This window comes from Alexandromys fortis, unplaced genomic scaffold, assembly GCF_014885135.2.
Source record: "Alexandromys fortis isolate MF-2015 unplaced genomic scaffold, M_Fortis_MF-2015_v1.1 scaffold_157, whole genome shotgun sequence".
Classification (NCBI taxonomy): domain Eukaryota; kingdom Metazoa; phylum Chordata; class Mammalia; order Rodentia; family Cricetidae; genus Alexandromys; species Alexandromys fortis.
Window position 1 is genome coordinate 2,028,005 of NW_026068041.1, and position 21,122 is coordinate 2,049,126.

The following is a 21,122-nucleotide window of genomic DNA, read 5'->3' on the forward strand; positions in this document are numbered from 1 at the left end:
CACCTGCTGAGGGAAGCAGAAACTCATTCCTAGCTAGTGGATGCCCTACCCACATTGCCTGCCTCATGGTTCCTGCTCACTAAGCATTGGCTGGCTGGCCAGACCACAGGTTGATGGGCAGCCTGGGCACAGAAGATCTGTCACAGAGGCTGGGCCTGATCCAACCAATCAGATTATCTCTCAATCGGATGTCCTGGCCCCTAATACAAGGCCCCTAAGCTTAGCAAGAAGAGATGAGCCAATGCAGGTGTTCAGTTTTCATGCAAGAGTTTTCCGGCCTTCCAGGGGTCAGACGTCCTGCTGCTTCTGTGTGAGACTCCACATATCCCCTCCTGCCACAGGATGCTGTGTGTGACCATCCTCCTGTCTCAACGATGAATCAGACCTGTGCTTGTGCCCACACCAATGACTGCGTGTCCCGAGAAAACGTAAACCTTTGGAATTCTCTTGCTTTAGCTCCCACACAGAAATAGAACTTATTTCCACTGTCTGAAAAGGTCTGGGGAAGATTTGGTTCTTCCTCTTTTAATGATCTGTGTGTGGCATCTTTGCCATGAATTCCTGAGACGTTTTAAAATGCATTCATTTTGTTTGTTTGCTTTATCACATTTATTTAAAGATTTTTTTTTATCATATCACGTCTATGGCTGGAAAAATCTTCTTATAAATAAAAGGCGATTGTAAAAAGCAGGTACCATAAAACTGCGTAATGTGTGGATCTGATCAGGGTGTGGAGCCTAGTGGCAGAGAACCGCCTTGCTGGTTCCATCCCTGGTGCTGCAAGAGAAAGAGGAAAGGGATGGTATTTATTTCATTGCTGTTGGAAGTCTGTCATCTCAACCCAGATGCTGCTGGAGACACAGGGAAAACTCTGTGAACAAAGTGTGGTTGTTGAGAACATCTTTGTCACTGATAGGAATCAGGTCTCTGTGCACAAATATGCACCAGCTTCTCACATCCAGCCTTGGGCAAGGGTTCCAACGGATCATGGATAGATCTAGCATCCATTTATCTATCTGCTTCTTTCTGTCTCTCTCTCTGTGTCTGTGTGTCTGGCTATGTTAATAATCACTTTTCAAGTATTAGGACTTTTGCAGTGTCTTGACAAACAATAGTTGGCAATCTCTAGCGTCCATGAAGCTGCACACGTGGCAGACATTGCTAATTGATTATACTTACGCATGACAGACATTGCTAATCAATTGCACCTATATTGATTATACTTATGCATGGCAGACATTGCTAATCAACTGCACCTATATTGATTATACTTATGCATGGCAGACACTGCCAGTCAATTGCACCTATACATGGCAGATATTTCTAATCAATCGCATCTCTACAGGGCAGACATTGCTAACCAGTTACACCTGTGCATGGCAGACATTAATACTTAATCACAGCCTTTCTTCCACCAGAGGCTGCATGCAGCTTTTAGATTCTGCAGGTCTGTTTCTGAGGCTGGCCCAAATGATGAGAACAGGCACCTAGTGACATGTCTGGGTTCCACTGCCTGTTTCCTTTTACAAAGTGAGCTCTTTGCTTTCCCTGGCTGACTCTCCGGGCAGGGAGAGCAGATGCTGAGGTGAGGCAGCCCTGAAAGCTGAGAGGGCGATGAAGGTGCAAGGGGCCCAGAAGCCCAGCTGTTCCCGTGTCTGGTGAGAGACCCGTGCTGGCGCTGGGTAGAGAAAGGAGCCACCATATGCCAGGTGGAGATGGAACCATGAGCCAGCGCCACTGCGTGTCCTAGGGAGATCTTGGGAGAGGGGCCAGGAGGGAGCAGCTGGCAGGGTAGTGCAGGGAAGGGGGTGCCAGGATTGATTCCCAGGGTCAGATTTCAGGGGAAAGGCACCAGCTGGAGAGCAGGTACCCCCACCCAGGCTCTGGAGAGCCTCGAGTGCAGAGTGGGAGCAGGAAGCAGCTGGGAGCACCTAGGGGCTCAGGGAAGGGGAGGAGGGGAGGAGCTCCAGGCTTCTCCTGTGTTCTTGTTAGCCTGGTCTATACCTTCATTACCCAGGTCGCATCTCTGATCTAAGCAACTTCCAGTGCCCAAGTTTTCAGGTGAATTATGGTAGGAATAGTTTGTTCAAGTCAAAGACAAAAATCCCACCCTTCCTTCCTCATTGTGTTGCTCAGCAGAGGAAACCCCTGGAAAGCGAAAGCAAAACCAAAACACCAAAGCTTGTTAGAGGCAGGTGCTGTGGCTCAAGCCCGAACCCCAGCACAGGGGTCCTGAGGCAGGGGGCTCTCAGGTTTGAAGGTAGCCTGGTTCATATAGTGAGTTCCAGGTCAGTCTGAACTACAGGACAAGACCCTGTTCCAAAATAAACAAATAAATTTGAATAAATAAATTTGAATGAATAAATAAATTTGATTGAATAAATAAATAAATAAATGCAAACCAGTCAGTTCTTTCTGCTTCCACCAAAGAAACATTTTGCCTCTTATGGCTTTGAGAGGTGGGCCTTGTTTCCCATTTTGCAGATGGGGAAACCGAGACAAACAGGAACATAACTGATTTCCATTGTCACGTGCTGATCTCTGAGGCTGAAACAGCCCTATACTCAAGCAATCCACTCACAGACTCCTACGGATCCCTCAGAACCCCATTGAGAATTCCCGTTTCTGGGAGGCCCTCTTGAGTTGAGGCGATTCGTCTGGAGACTCTGCTCTAAGCATTGTGTTGTTGAAGTGCTCCAGCCTCACTTCTGTGCCCTGTGGTGCTGATGTTGTTGTTTTCATCCCTTTTTACAGATGAGGTCTGAACTCAGAGTGATCTGATGGCTCCCTCCGGCTCACACAGCTAGAACACTGCAGAGAAAGGGTATGAACCGGGGTGACCCGTGACACTGCCACCGGCCCAGATTGTCAACGCTCTTTAAAGCAGGTGCCAACGAGTATCTCAGGACATCTGGCAAGAACCTGAGGCAAGAGTGACAGCGCCTGCGACCCAAGGGGATGCTGCCACACGCCCTGCCACAGAGAGTTTAGTAAGACGGGAGGGTGTGGATGAAACTTAAGTTCACTAGAGGCTCTGAGCCTGACCCCATGTCAGCCCTGGGACAGCCCCTCTGCTGACATTTTCCGACCCCAGGGACGTGACACACCCACTAGGGACCTTGAGAAAGCAAAGCAGGAAGTGGGCCTGCTTGAGACCTGGGGCACAGGGTGCCAGGAGGCACCCTTGATTCCAGGAAACCAGGGTGCTGAGGAGAGAGAGCAGCTGGTGGAGAGACCAGCTTCTCCACCCCTCTGCGTACCCGGCCTCATGCAATATGTATGCAATAGGCGCTGGCCTCATGTGGGCATGCACATAGGCAAGCAGTTGTAGGTGCACAATAGGTGCTGTGCCTGGGGCTGGAGTGTCTGCAGAGACCTCAGCCTCGTGAGGAAGGAGTGACCATGGAGAGTGCAGACAAGTTGTCAACACTCACGAGACTGTCCCCACACCTGGCTCAAGACCTCATCAAGGAAGCAGACTGCTCAAGAAGGAGGGAAGATGTTGAGGGGACGTGCCTTCGAGGGCGTTCAACTCAAGCTCAGTGAGACTTGGAAGCACCTGATGGACAGAAATAACAAAGCTGTCCATCTGTGCATTCAACACTCCTTTTTGAAGGCTGGTGATGTGCAAGGCGGATGCAGGATGACAAAGGAAAGGAAGACCACTGCCACTTACCACTGCAGCCCTCGATGGCTGGGGCAGGGAGAAAGAATGGTCCCAGCCTTCTGGATCTGGGTAGCCTGTGCAATGTTCTGGCTCTGCCACTTGCCGGCTGTGACCTTAGATGGGTACCAAAGCTTCTCTGTGCTTCTGTTTCTTTATCCTGGCGACCCCAGGGCTGTCAGGAGTATAACCTAAGTGCATGTACTTAGAAGATTGCTAAGGATGGGTCATGGGTGGGGACAGAACTGTGACAAGGTGTTCCGGGATGGTGAGTGTGGAAGACCCCCAACTCACTGCTTGCTGCTGGGGCTCTTGTCTGCCTTGCAGCCCACAGGGGCTCTGGTGGCCCTTCCTAGGCTCTTACTCCTTTGTATGTCTGCCCCAAGTATCCCGACCATGGAGTTATTCCTAGGAGGTATGACGAATACTGAAGCTGAGGCCATCTCTTCCTCCCCCCAGTCTGTCATCTTAGCTGCCACCAGCCTTACTCAGGGCCACTGTGTCCCTGTCAGGTTTGTCCCACCAGGCCTCTTAGACTCTCAGTTTTCTTGTCTATGATGTGGAGTGAGGGAGGCAGAAAGGAGATTCTGTTTATCTTCTATATTTCTGGTGGCCCTGAAGGCTGGTCTACTGCCTGAGAAGGAGATGGAGGCCCTGCCTTCATCAGCCCCCTCCCTATTTTCTAAAACAGTCCTCCCATATTGCTCCCTGCTCAACATTCCGTGTCCAGGGGAATTAGAGACAATGGCTGTGTTTGGGGGCCCACATGAGGCCAACTTGCCGCACAGTTATTTATCAGTGCGGTTACTGAGCTCCTGCCGTGAGAGTCTGACCTTTAAGTGGTGAGATTCAAAGGAGCTAGGCTGCCAGGAGACAACCTTGGTGGTGGTGGACTCCAGCGATTGGGTGAGCGTCCCTGCCTGATGGCTCCTGACATCTGCTCCGGCATGGGACAGAGCAAGTCGCCAGGAGCAGAGTCAGCTGACTGGAAAGAAAATTCCCTCACTGTGATAGTGATGCTTGTGCAGCTGGGATCTCACACGTGGATGCTGATGGAGACCGGGGAGAGGAGACAACAACACTAGGGCTCAGCATGATGACAGTGAGGTGTAACCGCCACTTAGAACGTGCTGGCACTGTTCCGAGGTCTTCCCAATACCAACCGGCTTCGGGTTATTGTGCCGCATCTATAGAAAAAAACAATTGCGGGAACAGAAGAGGGCACGTGGCTAATAGAAGGTGGGGCCTCCTTGGAGATTGTGAGTGTTGATGACCTTGACCAGACCACCTAGAGGAAGGACCCAAGCCTGGGGCTAAATGGTCTTTAGCACGTCTCTGGCTGCAGATTTTATTATTTATTTATTGACATGGTTTCTCTGTGTAGTCCTGACCATCGGAGAACTCACTGTGTAGACCAGGCTGTGTAGATCCGCCTGCCTGTGCCTCCTGAGTGTTGAGATTAAAGGGGCATGTGCCACCACCGCCCGGGCCTTGGCTGCAGCTTTTAAAGATCAACAAAAAGAAATGTTGACTTTTGAACCCTGATCCCTTGGACATTCTGAACTCCCTGCCTGAGGTCTGTGTACCAAGTTCTGTAGCCGTCAGAACCAGGAAGAGACAGTAGGGATACACCCCCACCCTGGGCCTGCAGTGGCCCTATGGGAGACTTCTGGCCTTTAGAACGGAGACAGAACTTGTTACTGTTATTTTAAGCCATTCTTCACAGCCCTATGTCTCAGCTCCATCTTCCCAGATAGTGTCTGGCCAGGGCCCTGGGTCCCTCTCCTACCTTCACCACAGAGGGTTCTAGAAAGGCTCAGCTCATTAAGGAATCTTCTCCCTGCCCACTTCAGAGTATGGGGTGTCTAACAACCCAAGGTATGGATATGTCTGCCAACAGTGTACCTATGCAGAAACTGTGAGTGAGATCCTACTAGGAAATGTAGGCACATGTAAGTGAAGATGTCATTGTCATCTGGGTGTGCTCCCTTTGCTCTACCCAGAGAGGAATCATGGGTAGGTAAGATGTTCATGGTACTGGCTGTTCTGGGCCCTGGAGTGCTCAAGACTTACATACTAGACTGACGGACCTAGAGACTTACAGTTGCGGGCCCTGAGTGCGAGGGACCTATGGCTCTAGGCTTTGGGAACTCGACACTCAGGTTTGAGGCTTATTACTCTGGGCTTTAACCACCCTAGCACTTGGAAGCTATTGTAACCCTTAGCTTTCAGCAACACTGAATGGCAACAGAAAGCAGCAGGTGGTATGCTTTCTGTTACTGATCTTTTACAGGCTTCAGGCACCAGGACCCTCCACCCTGTCGTAATGACGTTATAGCCCAGAGTGCGAGGCTTCTCAGCCATGACAACTGGCCTGCATTAAGATGTTTGTCCATATCCTGGGCAGCTCCCTTGAGCTTTCCCAACGATCAGGACTTGCAGTTTCTCATCTTCAGCTCTTGACATTCCTCATGGACTCCACCGCCCTTGTTCCCTGTCATTCCTGCCCCAACCCTTCTCGAGAACTCCTCAGCTCTCCTCTGCCTGTTCTTGCCACGGCTGTTGCTTGCTCGGCTGTCCCTCAGCTACTGCCTTTGTGGCTGCTGTCCCGGTGTCCTCTTCATGTTCCCAGATGATTCTATTAACTGATAAGGCTCAAAAATAGACTTCCAAAGAAGTTTCTTATTGGATTAACTGTTACAAAACCATGGGCCGCACAGAAGGAACAAAGGACTTTCTTGGTACTGAACACAGGCTCTCTGCTGCACCAAAATGTTAGCCCTCTGGCCTGGGTGAAATGCCTGCAGGGTCATCTGGAGTTCACCAAGTCCTGCACAAACTGTTCGGCCCAGCCATAGCCGAAACAGTGCCTTCTGGGGCTGGCGTTACCCTTCGTTAGCACGCAGCTGTGACTGCCAGGTAGCTTCCTCAAGGTGTCCGGGAGTGTTTACCTTGCTGGCATGAGGCCAGCCCAGCTGGCTGCTTACCTGGTAGTCCTGTGCTCAAGATGGCCAGGGCCTCAGAGAAGCAGCCAACATCTGTCAGTCTTGGAATTAAATGACCTTGTACCCCAAATCTTAGCTTACAGGAAACAAAGCCTTACAAAGGATGCTTACCATGGAATCTTATCAACAGCGTCTTAACAGTAATTCAGTGTTCTCCCTCCTCCGCAGTACCCTAGGGAAATGGGGGCCCCAACGACACCAACTCTCCCACTTCCTGCGATGTCCTTGAGGGACTGTCCCAGCTTACATCATCCCATTGCAGGAAGGCTCCTGATTGAAAAAAAAAATAAAGCTTATCTTAGATCGTCATCCCCTTTTTTTTTTTTTTTTTTTTTTTTTTTTTTTTTTTTTTTTTTTTTTTTTTTGGTGTTTTGAGACAGGGTTTCTCTGTAGCTTTGGAGCCTGTCCTGAAACTAGCTCTTGTAGACTAGGCTGGCCTCGAACTCACAGAGATCCGCCTGCCTCTGCCCCCAGAGTGCTGGGATTAAAGGCATGTGCCACCACCGCCCGGCTCGTCATCCCTTTTATGGACAGTAATTATAACCTGCTACATATGTGCTCTGTCATGTGTGGCCCCTGGGAGGGGTGCCTTCTCACACATTCAGATCTGGGAGGAGCCCCTATTTTATGTGGGGGAGACCCAACTGCATATGGGCCCTTGGAGGGGACATCCTACTTCACATTGGCCATAGGATGAGGCACCCTGCCGCATGTATGCGCTGGGGAGGAGTACCCTGCTGCATGCATGCGCTGGGGAGGCGCACCCTATTGCATGTATGCACTTGAAAGGGGCTGGAAACCCATTTAGCCAATTGCACAGCATATGCCCAATCCTGGTTTGTTAAGTCTGGGTTAGTCTGCTGAGGTGTTGAGACAGCACAGGCTCTCGACATTGGAAAAGCATGCCTTGCAATTGATTCAGGCTGTAAGCCAGTGGGCTGCTGCCTCCTGGAGCTGGAGGAGAATCTACTTTAGGCCTTTCCCCAAAATCCAATAGTTGTCGATCTGTGGTGTCCTTGATGTAGAGACAACATCTGACCTTGTCTCTGCCTTTACTTGCAGCACACACACACGCGCACACACACACACGCACGCACGCACACACCACATGCATATCTGTCTCCAAGCCCCCTTTTTATACGGACATCAGTCATATTGCAGTAGGGTCCACCTCACATCTTTCTACCCCCAACAACTCAGCTTTGTCAAGCCCGAGACGGCCACCTGGAGAGGTGACACATCATGACAAGAGCAGAGGGGGAGACTTGGATTTTAACCAGCCTGACTTCCCAACCTCTGGATTGACATTTGTCACTCGAATAAGCTGGGCATTTCATGCCTACATCTGCCCTCAGGTGCACCCCTAGCTTTCAAGCCATAGCAGACAGGCCTCTCTGACTCTAGGACCCAGGAGTCTGAGTGCCTGAAGTGCCATGGCGTACAGATTTCCATGAGCGGTAAGCCTTCATGGCATGTATGCAGAAGTATATAAACGTACGTCCCTATTTATGTAGAATTATATGAAAGTATTTCCCTGTTTTCTCTGCTGTGGGCACGAGCAGGGAGAGCACAGGACAGGGGCCAGACACCTCAGTCATAGATCCAGGCTCTGAGAGCTTGAGGATCCGAGGCCCTTGCTCGCCTGGGACCAGCAGCCCCTCCCCTGGACTGAGCGGATCAATAGCTGTGGTCACCAGGTGCAGAGGCCACCAATTGTGTAAGCTCTTTCTCAGATCTCCCAGCTGCCATCCTGCCTGGGCCAGGGCCCAGGCCACTTGGCATTCGAGCGAACAGGATATGGCATAGGAGAGGGGCTCAGGGTGACTGTGTCCTATTGGTATGTGGATCCTGTTCCCATCTTAAGTTCTTGCCCCTTGGAAGGTTTGCAAGATGGAATCTGGAGACTGGGGTGAGAGGAGGGAGAATGAACTGGGTTGGGAATGAGGGGCTCATAGATAGGGTCAAGGGTCAGACCCATAAATGGGGGCAAGGACCCAGATAGAGCCGAGGATCAGGGGACAGTCAGGAGAGCTATCGTCCTTTTGAACAATAACCAGTCATGCCTCTCCACCCCACAAGGCTGGATTTTCAGATACCAGCCATTTTCCTGTTGGCCCAGGGAGGGCTAATGGCTGCAATTATCATAACTCAGACCCAGGGACCTGCCCTGGTTCCTCTATCACAAAAGAGACCATGTCTACTGAGCATGCAGCTGACCTCACAGAGTAGGTGTGTGTTCACACTCTCCACACCCCATAGCTTCCCACACCACACCCTCCCATGCCACAGCCTTGCACACCATAAACTTCACATACATGCACATCTCTCACGCCACATGTGCCTCACAGACCCCCAAACACACACCTTATGCCTCACAAATTGTGGCCATCACACTGTGAACATGCCCACACCCATGTACACACAGATCTTCCCGTGCTTTACAAAGACCCGCTCCGCACTACAGACACGTCCTTCATGCAGATATTTTTTCCACGCCCCCAAACATGCATCATCTACCCACACATCCATTCCACACTGCACATATGTTTTCTATATGCCTGGTGTGCCCCTGTGCACGTACACACACACACACACACACACACGCCCTGGGAACCACTTGTCCACAGCACACTGGACCGCAGATACACATAGAACTCTCTGCAGGAAACCCTGGCTTGTATCATGTGATTTGAGGAAACGTTTGGGTGAGACCCGCCCGCTCTGCGGCAGCACGGTTCTGCAGAATTCTTCCATGAGTCTCACATGCAGCTTCCGTTTCCTAGATGTGCACCAAAATGCAAAGAAGCAGCAGGATTCATTGTCGCGCATTTCATCTAACCCAAGAGAGCAGCCAAGCCAACATTTCAGTCTACAACCATTATCCGAATGATCAATGAGATAACGGACATTTTTTTCCTCACTTGGGATCTGGGACATCTGGGGTGTGTATTACTTATGAGCCCATCTTAGCTCACACTACTCTAGCCATGTCTAGGGACCACAGTGGGCACTGCTTTCGGCAACAGGGCTTCGTAGAATAGATAATTCCCAGGTCAATGGAAGAGAGCGTCAACCTCTCCCCTACCCCTCACCCCCGCTACGCACACCACTTCTCTGTCTCCATAAGGTATGAACCCAGGCCTTTCAGGCTAGTATAGGATGTGTGAGCCCCTGTTCTCACCTGACCAGGCCTCTGTAATCCCCCAGCAGAATCTGTTCCCACTCATGCTCTTGGGGGACCAGGGGCTGTAACAAGGCAGGAATGTCACCAAGCAACAGGCCCCGGGGGAGAGCTCAGGTCTCCTGCTTCTGCCTGCCTGCTCCCTGGGTACCCATGGGGCAGGGCGGGGCTGGGTAGGCGGGCACTGCTTACCTCCTCCCTTCTGCCTGTTTACCTGTGTTCAGTTACATTGTTGCCCTGGACCTGACTGGAGGCCCATGGAGCTTGGGGCCACAGGCCACAGGGGACAAGGGCCAGGCACCCAAGCCATGGCTCCAGGCCATTGATCCAGCCTAGGCTGGTCAGTTGGGGGTGGAAAGACCTTGGCCTGGATAAACAGAGGCTTCCAGGCCTGTTTGCAGGCCTTGCATCTCCCTTCTGCTCTTGAAGGTAAGCAGGGGCCTCTGAACAGGGGACCAGGATCTATGAACAGCCTGGTGAAACATCTCCTCTCAGAGTCAGGCCTGGCTTCCTGGAGCTCTGAGGGGCCTGAGTTGCTCTGAGCTGGACTTGCAGGGCCTCATCGGTCACAGTGAGCTGGAGCAGAGACCACGGGGTGCACCAAGCTGCAACTGGGGGATTGTAGATGGAGTGAACCTACCTGGGTGTAAGGTGTAGGGTGCCAGAGGGCTTCCAGGGACTGGGTGGCCTGAGATCCAGGTGCCCCGAGACAAGAGAGGCCTAGTTTATGGGACTAGTTGCTTTATTTCTCATTCCACTTACGGTTTCATACCCTGGGCTTTCCAGAGAGCAAGGCAGACCTGGAGCTGTGTGATCTACACACAGGACCCTTGACTCAGGCTGGAGCGTGAGTGTATGTGTGTGTGTGTGTGTGTGGCTAGGGTATACACCTAGGGGCCTGTATAATGAACAGGTAGATATGTGTTCCTCAAGGTATCTCAGTCTCTAGGCATCGGTGGGGTGGGTGTGCGTGGACTTAAGTGTGTGTCAGGAGTTCCCAACAGTCCCCTCCCATGGCCTACACTGAGGTCCCTAGCTTCAGCCATTCACAGCAGGGTTTCCTCTAGGTGCCAACATGTACATCCCATGTTCCTGGGTCAGAGTTCCAGCTGGGCCCCTCTGCTCAGTCCTAGGAAGTTCATCTGCCGGTACTTCTGATTCCACTAAACAGACCATATAGCAAGCAGCCGAGGCTGTGAGAGGTGGAATGGGGCCTGTGTGCCACCATTCAGCCTGTGGCTGGGGTAGATCTCTCACACTGTGCTTGAATCCAGGTCTGCCCTGTGCTACCTAGCGGCCCTGCCCCAGTGAACCCAGCCTGCAGAAGGCAGACAAGGATGCTCCACTGTCAGGAGGGTGGGAGCGGGTCTTGCAGATGCTCTACCAGGGGAGAAGACTCCCCCCTTCCAGGGGCTGCGTGTCATGGATCAGACAGAGAGCACACCCACCTGGTCCATTGCACTGATGGGGTCACCACCCCTCCACGGACACTCTGTGAAAGCTTCTAGCAGGAAGTTGCTGTCTCCACTGAGTGTGGAGAGGTTGCTTCAGAGTTTGTGGGTCAGGAGGGAGCTCAGAGAAGAGGAACACTGGGAAAGGGGACACTTGATTATCAGTAATAGGAATTCACAGGGCTTACAATTCAACTAACGCCATGCCCCAGGCTGGTGACTGGCACTCGGTCCAAAAAGTTTGCTATTGTCCTCATTATTCAAGTTTATAATCAAGAGAAGACCCATGCCAAGAAGGAAGAGGGAAAGTAGTGACGAGGTAGGAGATGGGTCAGCCACTGGGGAGTGTGGTGCTTTTAGGGTAGGTGGGAAGGACCTGGGGTTTACATTCATTCATTGGACAGCAAGTGAAGGCTCACTACATACCCGGCTCTGCAAGGGAGCAGGACACACAGTGGCGATGGAGAAAGCCTTGTGTTTGTGCAGTTGCCGGGCAGACAGAAGACTCATAGGCATATCATGGGGGTAGGACTCCAGAAATGCCATAAAGAAAATGTCTGCAGAGAAAGGGGCAGGAAAGGCTCAGAGGAGATATATGGGCCATGAGGCAAAATGAAGGAAAACATTCCTGGCAGGGGAGGCGGCAAACACAAAGGCCCTGGGGTGGGAGTCAGCAGGCCAGCAAACAGTGTGTCTTTAGTCAAAGGAGGAGAAGCAGAGGAAGACATGCGGGGTCCTTTTGGGACTGCACTCTAGGGAGCTGGAGCTACGTGTGGCTTGCAAGCTGGGCGCATGGTGATGGTGTCATCTTGGCAGTTGTGTGGGAATTCGCCGATGGAAGTGGTCGTGACTGGTCATTATAGTGACAGTGGGTCTGGCAGAAACAGATGAAATGGCCTAGATGTGGTAGAGAGGAGAGAGGAGCTAGGAGGAGCCAAGGGGATGCCAGAAAAGGATGGGGAAAACTGGATGGAGGCCACACTCCTACATCCCAGCCCTCGGGGGAATGAGGTGAAGGCTAGCCTGGGCTACACAGCAAGGCTGTGGGTTCTCAGTGTAGTAGGAAGGTAGAGTCACATATTTTTATGATAGGCAGGACCTCATAACAATGAAAGTCGTTGTCTAATAGTAAAAGCAGTGGTGTGGCCCTCCTCATAGTGGGTATAGAAGATGGAGACAGGGGCTCTGTAGTCACTGTAAACCCCAACGCCATGCCCAGCAGAGATTTTGGTTCTCTGGGAGCTCTAACAAAATGGGGTGACTCAACCTGTCACCCAAATGAGGGGGTTGAGGCGAATTGGCATCCTTTTTGGATCTAACCCCCCAGACCCTGCTTCCCATAAGCTGCTCCACTGACACCCCAGCACCCATTGTTCATTTGAAGGAAACACCCTGAGCTGGGCTCCAGAGGTGAACAAGGGCAAAGGCTGCCTGTTTGTTTGTTTGCTGGTGCTGGCTGGCTTGTTTAGAACAAGCAAGCCCAGAGTCTGGAACAGAGGATCCTCCTGCCTCAGACTCAGATTCCTGAGGCCTAGGATTATGGATGCACCCTATCGAGCACACCTCAAGGTTTTGCTTTTTGTTTGGTTTGCTTTTGTGTGTATGAATGTGTGTGTTTCTTTGGGTATGGACACAGTGCATGCATGCTGCAATATACGTGTGCTAGTAAAAGAAAAAGTCCTCACCTCCTACCGTGTTTGGGATAGGATCTTGTTTGTGTTACCCAGCTCACAAGCTTCTGAGGGTTCACCTATCCTACGTCCCATCTTGCTATAGCAGCTCTGTGACTACCGATGTCCACTATTGCATCCAGTTTTTAGCAGGGTTCACCTGCCTTTACGCTGCATCTTGCTGTAGAAGCGCTGCAATTACAGATGCCTGCTATTGCATCCAGTTTTTATGTGGTTTCTGGGGATCCAAACTTGGGTCTTTACACTTGCCCAGTACGCATTCTATTCAGTGAGCCATCTCCCCAGCCCCAGTTCTTATTTTTAAAGGGGAGATGGAGAGAAACAAGGCCCAAAGCCAGGTATGTTGGTTTTAACCAAGGTGGCCCAAGGTGCAAGGAGGTGAGTGACTTAACTCACCAAGGACCCTGAACCCTTGAACCCATTGCAAGACAGTACATAAGAAGGGTTCCCACTTCTAGTGGCTTCACTAGGATACGGTCTCATGGCAAGGTCTTGAATGAAGGGTGATGCCTATGACAAGAGAGAATGAGCACGTCGGGCAGTGGTGTCGCACATCTGTAATCCCAGCACTCGGAAGCAGAGGCACGTGGATCTCTGTGAGTTCGATGCCAGCCTGGTCTACAGAGCAAGGTCTAGGACAAACTCCAAAATTATACAGAGAAACCCTGTCTCAAAAAAAAAAAACAAAAAGAAACAAAGAAAAGGAGAGAGAGAGAGAGAGAGAGAGAGAGAGAGAGAGAGAGAGAGAGAGAGAAGAAGGAGGAGGAGGAGGAGGAGGAGGAGGAGGAGGGAGGCAGGGAGGGAGGGAGGGCAGGCGTGGATGCCCTGGCACTGGGAACCATAGGGGGATTTTACAGCAGGTGGATGAGGGCAGAGGGCAGGAGACTTTCTGGTGACAATGTGGAGGATGTGTCAGAGAAGGGGACAGGAAGCAGGCAGCCTAGCTAGGAGACTGTTCAAAGAGTCCAGGTGAATCCTCCTACCAACACATGTTCTGGGGGGTGCACTTTGGGGTCACAGTGACATCTATAGGAGATGGCATCACAAGAAGAGAAAACAACCCAGTGAACTGGAATCCTTGCTGTGATGTGATGTGTGTGTGTGTGTGTGTGTGTGTGTGTGTGTGTGTGTGTGTGTGTGTCGGAGCCCTGGGGGGGTACTGTCCTTCTGTGTCCAAAGTTTGCTTCGGAGTATCTAAGATAGAGCAACAGAAGAAACTAGGAAGGGTGACTCCCATTGTCATTTGACTATGACTTGATCATTAGAGGAGATAGCCCTACTGGGGGCTGTGTGATCTTAGCCAGGGGCTTAGCCTCTCTGACCTTCAATTTGTTTTCATTTGTGTTAGTCCCAGTCATTCAAATACACCAGGAAGATGAGGCTAGGCTAATCCTAGCCTGAGTTATTTCCAAGACACTTGGGGTCTCACTTTCTTCACCTGTCCAATGGGTTCAAAGTCCCAAGAAGCTTACATGGGGAGGGCTGGCTGGAGAAGAACATATGGGGACAGTTGTTCATATCCTGAGCAATCTGTGGATTAAATAAAGTAAAATGTCTCCCGAAGGAATGGGATCATGAACTTCTGCGGTCTTCCTCAGTCCCAAAAGATTTTTGAGATGAGGAGAGCAAAGGCCCCCGAACCTTGCAGGGCAACAAGTCTGGGTGGAGGACAGGGATGGTTCAGAGTATCTGGGGACTGGGGTGCATACGAAGATTTGGGGTGTTAGACACCCCAAGGAAGGAAAAGCATGCTCCTACATGGAAGGGAAGCCACTGGGAAAGTGGCAGAAGTCTGTATTCATGGCTCCCACCCGTTTGTGGGCCCTTCCTTAGGACCCACAGGGAGTCAAACCATCTAGCTCTGTCACCTGCCTTCTGGCATGTACCCCTGAGGCCACTTCTGCTCCCTGTAAGCTGCTCAGCAGTCACTCTCAGTCCCCACTTGCAAAGTCCCTGCCCTTCCGTGCAAAGGGCAGGGATGCTGCCTTGCTTCTGGGTACCACTGGGTCTCAGCAAAGGCTCCCTTGCAGATGCCAAGATGTTTCCAGCTTCCTTGTTCTACCAGGATGCCCACCGCTGAGGTCCCCCAAGCAGCTGGTGGGCAGGGCGATGGAGGTGATGGCGAGGGAGCTGCTGATCCAGAGGAGATGTTCAAGACCCCCAAAAATGCCAAGAGAAAAGCCCGAGACTACGCCCGCTTCATGCCACTACTGTTGATCTTAGCTGCTTTGGCCTCAGCAGGAGTCATGCTTTGGTATTTCCTAGGTAATGGAAAGTGAGGGCCCAGTTGGAGTGGTACCCTGGGAGGGTTCAGGGTGGATGTAGGGAAGACTGTCAGGGCTGTATGTGTGTATACAGTAGGATGGGCCAGGATTCCAGGTTCTGTGGTGCTGTTATCCTTGAGTTTCTCAAGGTGGGCATTCTGCTGGACCTTTGTAAGTCCATGCCTTAGTCTGCTCCCTGATTTCTTCAGCTGGGGAGGGTGGACTCTTTAGCACCCAGTTCCTTGGTCGGGACAAGCCAGGGTATGTGCACACCCCATTCTTTGCCTACAGCCCTCCAGATTATCCCTTGGGATCAAAGCCACATGCTCTGCTGCAGGAGGCCCAGAGGTACCCACGGGACCTGGTACCAATTAATGCCTCTGCTCATTTGAGCCCCAGGTGCTCCTCTGGGGAGAGGACTACAGCTTCGTCACCTCTGCGTCTCCAGGGCTAAGCATGGAGAACCAAGGGGACCACTAGACAGCACCCAGGCTTGGGAACCTCTTCCTCATATCTGACTTTGCCTCTTTGGATCTGATATCATAGCCCTCAAGCAGTCCATGGAGCCACAGGAGCATCCGGCCATGCTCTGGGTCCAGAGAAAGTCTTCTGTCCACGCATTCATGGCTTGATGTTCCTGAGTGTTGGATGCGGGTGGGAGATAGCTCATTTCCAGCTCTTGGTCATGGAAGGAAGTAGAATAATAAGATTAGTCTGCACCTGTGAAAATGTTCCCCATATGATGTAGAAGATTTATCTGTCCAAGCATCATGCACCGATTCATCCACCTATCCATCCATCCAACATCTACCATCCATCCACCCATCCAACCAACATCCATTCATTAATTTATCCATCCATCAATCTCTCCCTCTGCCATCCATTTCATCCAACAATCCATCATCCTCCATCAATCCATTGACCATCCACTCATCCATTTATCTATTCAATCATCCATCCATCTACTTCTCCACTGTTCATACAACCATCCAACCATCTATCACCCATTCATCAACCATCCGTCTACCCACCATCCACTCATTCACTTATCCCTCAATCCAGCATCTATCCATCAGCAACTCAACCATCTAACCATTCAACCATTCATCTGCCACCTGTCAAGCATTCATCCAGAAATCCATTCATCCATCCATAATCCAAACATCCATCCATCTGTCCATCTGCCATCCACCATCAATTTATCTATCTGTTATCCATCCATCCATCCATCCATCCATCCAGTGCCAGGCACAGGACTTTGTGCTAGGCTCTGGTGATGGCTTCTGTCCTCGTGATTCCACTATGGTGTCAAATACAATTATAACATACCTGTTATGGCCTAGGGTGCTAAGGGAGTTCAGAAACCCCAGAAAGGACAGTTCAGCTTATTCACATGATTAGAGGCTTTCCATTAAACATTTAGATGGAATTCTTTTGCACATATCTACCAGTAAAATTTCAGATCCATGGACAGGACCTGGGAGGCTAGACTCACTTGGAACAGTTCTAGGGAGACAGATCCACTGTCTAGAGTCCAGCTCAGCTGAGAGAAAGATGCCATGTTGAAGATCCCTACCTTAGGGTTTCTATTGCTGTGACAAAACACCATGGCCAAAAGTAACTTGGGGAGGAGAGGGTTAATTTCACCTAACGTTTCCGGGTAGCTCTCCATCACTGGGAATGTAAGGGTAGGAACCTGGAAGCCAGAACTGAAACACAGGCTATGGAGGAACATTGCTTACTGGCTTGCTTCCCATGACTTAATTGGCCCACTTTCTTATAGCATCCAGGGCCACTGGTGCAGGGTGTTACCTCCCATAGTAAGCGGGGTCCTCCCACATCAATCACTAATTAAGAAAATGTCCCACAGGCTTACCCAAGAGTTATTTTAGAACTCCCTTCCTTCCTTCCTTCCTTCCTTCCTTCCTTCCTTCCTTCCTTCCTTCCTTCCTTCTTTCTTTCCTTCCTTCCTACATTTCTTTCTTTTCTCTCTGTCTCTCTATCTCTTTTCCTGAGACAGACAGAGTTCCTCTGTGTAGCCCTGGCTGTCCTGGAACTCTTTGTAAAGAAGACTGGCTTCAAACTCACAGACATCTGCCTGCCTCTGCCTCCCAAGTGCTGGGATTAAAGACGTGCGCCACCACCACCAGGCCGAGAACATTTTCTCAATTGATGTTCCCTCTTTCCAAATGACTCTAGCTTGTGTCAAGTTGTCATAAAACTATCATCACAGTCCCCATGTCAAACAGGGACTGTCTTACGATGACTCATTGGTTCTTCTCAGAGCTGAGTAATACAGGCAAAGGGCCCTTCACCACGAGCAGGAAGCCAGCACCCCAAATACTGAGGCCAGAGGGCGGTCTCATTAGGTTACTGAGTAACTTGTTTTCAGGGATGAAGAGCTAGATACTCACCTGGCAATCATCTTTCTAACCCTTCCTCCTGTGCCCCAATGGGGTTCTACCTGGGGCTGAAGACCCAGGGTGCCAGGCAAGAGCTCTAGAACCTACTAGAAAATGCCACCCCCTTAAAACATTCAAAGTAGAAGAAAGCCCTGAGGGAGCTGTTAGGATAAATCCTCCTACCCATGCTAGCGCTGAGTGAGGAGATGAGTGAGAGGCATGCCACACCCCTCTTGGAGGGATGATGGGCCAGCACGAAGTGGGGCAGATGACTGGACAAAGAGCAGTATGACTGTGTCTGGGAGGAGTGCCCGGCTTCCTGAGGCTCTGTGGGGTCTAATAGCTGAACCCCTTCGTCTCTCAGTTATCCTACAGCTCCAAATTGACCTCATTCTCTCTTGCTCTCCGAGAAAAAAGCCTCAGAAAAGAGCTCTCAAGACACCAGACACCAGCCCCTCCTATGATGTGGGCTCTGCCTCCCAGCCTCTCCATCTAAAACCGGATTCCAATCCCATCCATCTTACTCCCACACTGGGACCCTTTCATCCTCCGCATCTCCTTTGAGCTTCGTCTCTCACTGCAGCATTCCGAGAAGGCGCTAAGTAGTGCGGAGACCTCCAGTGAATGTCTGCTCTCATAGACCCAGCTGAGCCAGGTTCTCCTCCACCCCCAGCCCTGGCTCGTTTAGCCTCTATCATGGCCATCCTTGAATCTTGGATCCAGGTGGTCTTCGTTGTATTGGGCCAGGAGCATGCAGTCTTCCTTGCCTTGCCCATGCCCTTGCCTTGAGCCTCAGCTCTCACTTGTCCAGCATCCTCTCCCCAGGAAGATTCTCCTTTTGTTCTCCGCCTACTTTTCTTTGGCATCCTTAGTGGTCAAATGTCCTTTATCCCTGGCGACTTCCACATTGGCTTGTCCCAGCTCAGGTCTGTCCTCACGGTGCCTGCTATCACTGTTGCTATCGCTCCACCTGGATGTTCAAGGATCCCCTCAGACCCCAAGTGTGCAGAACACAGCTCTCCCCAGTGCCTACAATTCCCACTTCCCCGTGTTTATGTCCTTGAAGGCATCCCTTTTGTCCATGCAGCTGCTCCCTCTCCTTATCCCTCTTCCCGTTTCCAGACTGCCCAACACAGCGGATGCTTAGATGCACTTTGGGGATCCCTGGATAACTTGGTGGATGGGGGTACAGAGCAGAGTGCTAACAATGCTGCCTTGGAGGCACAAGACTCCGGGGACATGCTGAGGGTTGGAGTGACAGGTGAGAGAGGCAAGAGACTTTTGAACATGCTTCCTTGGTAACCCATTCCTTTCTGACCAGGGTACAAGACAGAAGTGACCATTAGCCAGGTGTACTCTGGCAGTCTCCGGGTGCTCAACCGCCATTTCTCCCAGGACCTGGCCCGACGAGAGTCCAGTGCTTTCCGCAGTGAAACTGCCAAAGCCCAGAAGATGGTAAGGAGGGGCGGGAAGGCAGGACGGGGCGGGGGAATGTGGGAAGGTGAGTCTGGTGAGTTTGTCCATCATTTTGCAGAGAGTGCTTACTGGGGTAGACCCTGTCCTGGGCACCATGGGAAGTGACTATGCTGGAGGTGGCATGGTCATGCCTAGGATTCAACTGACTGGAAAGAAATCTTGATTTTGCCTCTTGCGAGGAGTACCAGCAGGGAAGTTGAGACTGTGCAGCTCATATTGCCAGGGCTCTGCCCCTCTCATACAGTGCAACGGCCATCGGACACTGGGCAGTGGGCTACTAGCCCCTTTCCCTCTCAGCCGGGCACAGGACTGTATTTCAGGGGGGCAGATAGAAATGCTGGATGCACCCCTGGGCCGTGAGAGAGAGGGGACGGCTGCAGGGCTCTTCATACGGTTTCCCAGGTGTTCAGGGCTGTTGGTAGCGCTTCCATTGCCCTTGGCTCTACCTTGCTCATTAACAGCAGGCTAGCAGAACTCCCAGAGTGGGTTGCCTATACCAGAGGTCACTGGGAGAAGGAGAGAGGACCCAAAGGTGGGCTGGGGCTTTGCAGGGCTTGGATGAGACTGTAGCAAGGGGAGGTTGCAGGGTAGGGTGAGGTGTGGTGGGGGACAAGATGAGAGGGCTGTGCCTGGCTTAACCTTGTGCTTGTGTTGGTGGCCAGCCCTCAGCCAAGGCTTCCGTGTCGGGCTGGAAAGGGCACATGACGAGGAAGGGGCTTAGGAAGCCAGCATCCATGCCACCAGAGGGTAACCGGGGCCTGTCTCCCTTCTCACAGCTCAAAGAGCTGATTGCCAGCACCCGTCTGGATGCTTATTACAACTCCAGTTCCATCTACTCCTTTGGGTGAGTCGTCCCAGCTTAAATGGCCCCCTGGTGAGAGGCTCAGCTCTAAGGGCAGGGAGGGCTGGATCCTCTAGGCTTCTGACACAATGCCCTAATCATACTTTTCCTCAAAACTCCAAAATAAAGGAAACAAGAACATGGGGAAACCGAGGCAGAGAGCGAGACCTTAGCCTCCTGCATGTGGTTCCCCTTTATTGAACTTGGTCTTATCTACAGAGGGTGGTGTGTTGTGACGTGGTTCACACCATACCAGGAGTGGGGATGTCTCATGTAGGTGGGCCCATGTTGGAAGTATGCTTGGGAACACAAGGACAGGAACCCAGTTTAGGACTTGGCTTGCCTGGTCATATCTGGGTCTACCACTTACCGAACGGTCTATGACCCTCCTGAGACTCGATCTCTCCTCCTGCGGGAGAGAATGAGAAGAAAACCTAGCAGGTGCCCAGTGGGTTTGAGTCTCAGTTGTTCCCTTGAGTGGAGAGCTGCGCAGGGACGAGGCTGCAGGTCCCTTTCACCTCTGTCTGCATAGGGAGGGATCCCTCACCTGCTTCTTCTGGTTTATCCTTGACATCCCCGAGTACCAGCGACTGACACTGAGCCCTGAGGTCGTGCGTGAGCTCCTGGTGGGGGAGCTGCTGTCCAACAGCTCGGCCCTGGCTTCCTATAGGACCGAATATGAGGTGGACCCCGAAAGCCTGGTGATTCTGGGTCAGTACTGGGAGGGGAATCCTGGTGTGATTAGACCAGCAGGGCTTGGGGAGGCTATCCCCTCCTGGGGGGGATACTTAGGTGACCCCCTGTGACCCTGGAGCCAGGACAGAGGGTGGGGGCAGATGGCATGGGGGGCTGGCGTTGGACGAGTCTGGCTTGGCTCCTCTTCCCTGTTTTTATTTTCAGCGTTCTGTTTATTTGGCTTCGCCCTTGTTTATTTGTGTGTTCGTTTCCTTTTGACAGAAGCCAGTGTGAACGACATAGCCGTACTGAATTCCATGCTGGGTACGCTGCTGTGTCCTTGCTTTGGCCTCTTTCCTTTTGAATCCGAGGGTTTCTTGTCTGGTCAATTGTTGGGGGTCCCGAGGCTTCCACTGTGGGGGCAGGGAGCCCTGACCTAGGGACACTGGGGGAAGTCACGGGGGGGGGGGGG

The 21,122-nt window shown here is 51.6% G+C and overlaps 1 protein-coding gene and 1 long non-coding RNA gene across 3 annotated transcripts in view; one reads left to right on the forward strand and one right to left on the reverse strand.

Annotated features, from left to right (window-relative positions):
- Nucleotides 1–657: 657 nt before the first annotated feature.
- LOC126515826 (uncharacterized) lies at nt 658–9,987 on the reverse strand. The gene is made up of 3 exons (XR_007595926.1): nt 9,851–9,987; nt 6,781–6,939; nt 658–777 (listed from the first exon to the last, which is right to left on the reverse strand). It is a non-coding gene; the product is annotated as an uncharacterized lncRNA (long non-coding RNA).
- An 88-nt stretch (nt 9,988–10,075) lies between these two features.
- Tmprss6 (transmembrane serine protease 6) overlaps nt 10,076–21,122 on the forward strand; it is a 31,086-nt gene continuing 20,039 nt past the window's right edge. The window contains exons 1-6 of one of the 2 annotated variants that reach the window (XM_050165537.1): nt 10,076–10,279; nt 15,023–15,257; nt 18,980–19,113; nt 19,911–19,978; nt 20,508–20,686; nt 20,933–20,974. In XM_050165537.1, the coding sequence (XP_050021494.1) occupies nt 15,023–15,257; nt 18,980–19,113; nt 19,911–19,978; nt 20,508–20,686; nt 20,933–20,974 (658 nt within the window). In that variant the 5' untranslated portion in view covers nt 10,076–10,279. The remainder of the gene's footprint in view (nt 10,280–15,022; nt 15,258–18,979; nt 19,114–19,910; nt 19,979–20,507; nt 20,687–20,932; nt 20,975–21,122) is intronic. The other variant, XM_050165538.1, reaches the window with a different exon arrangement.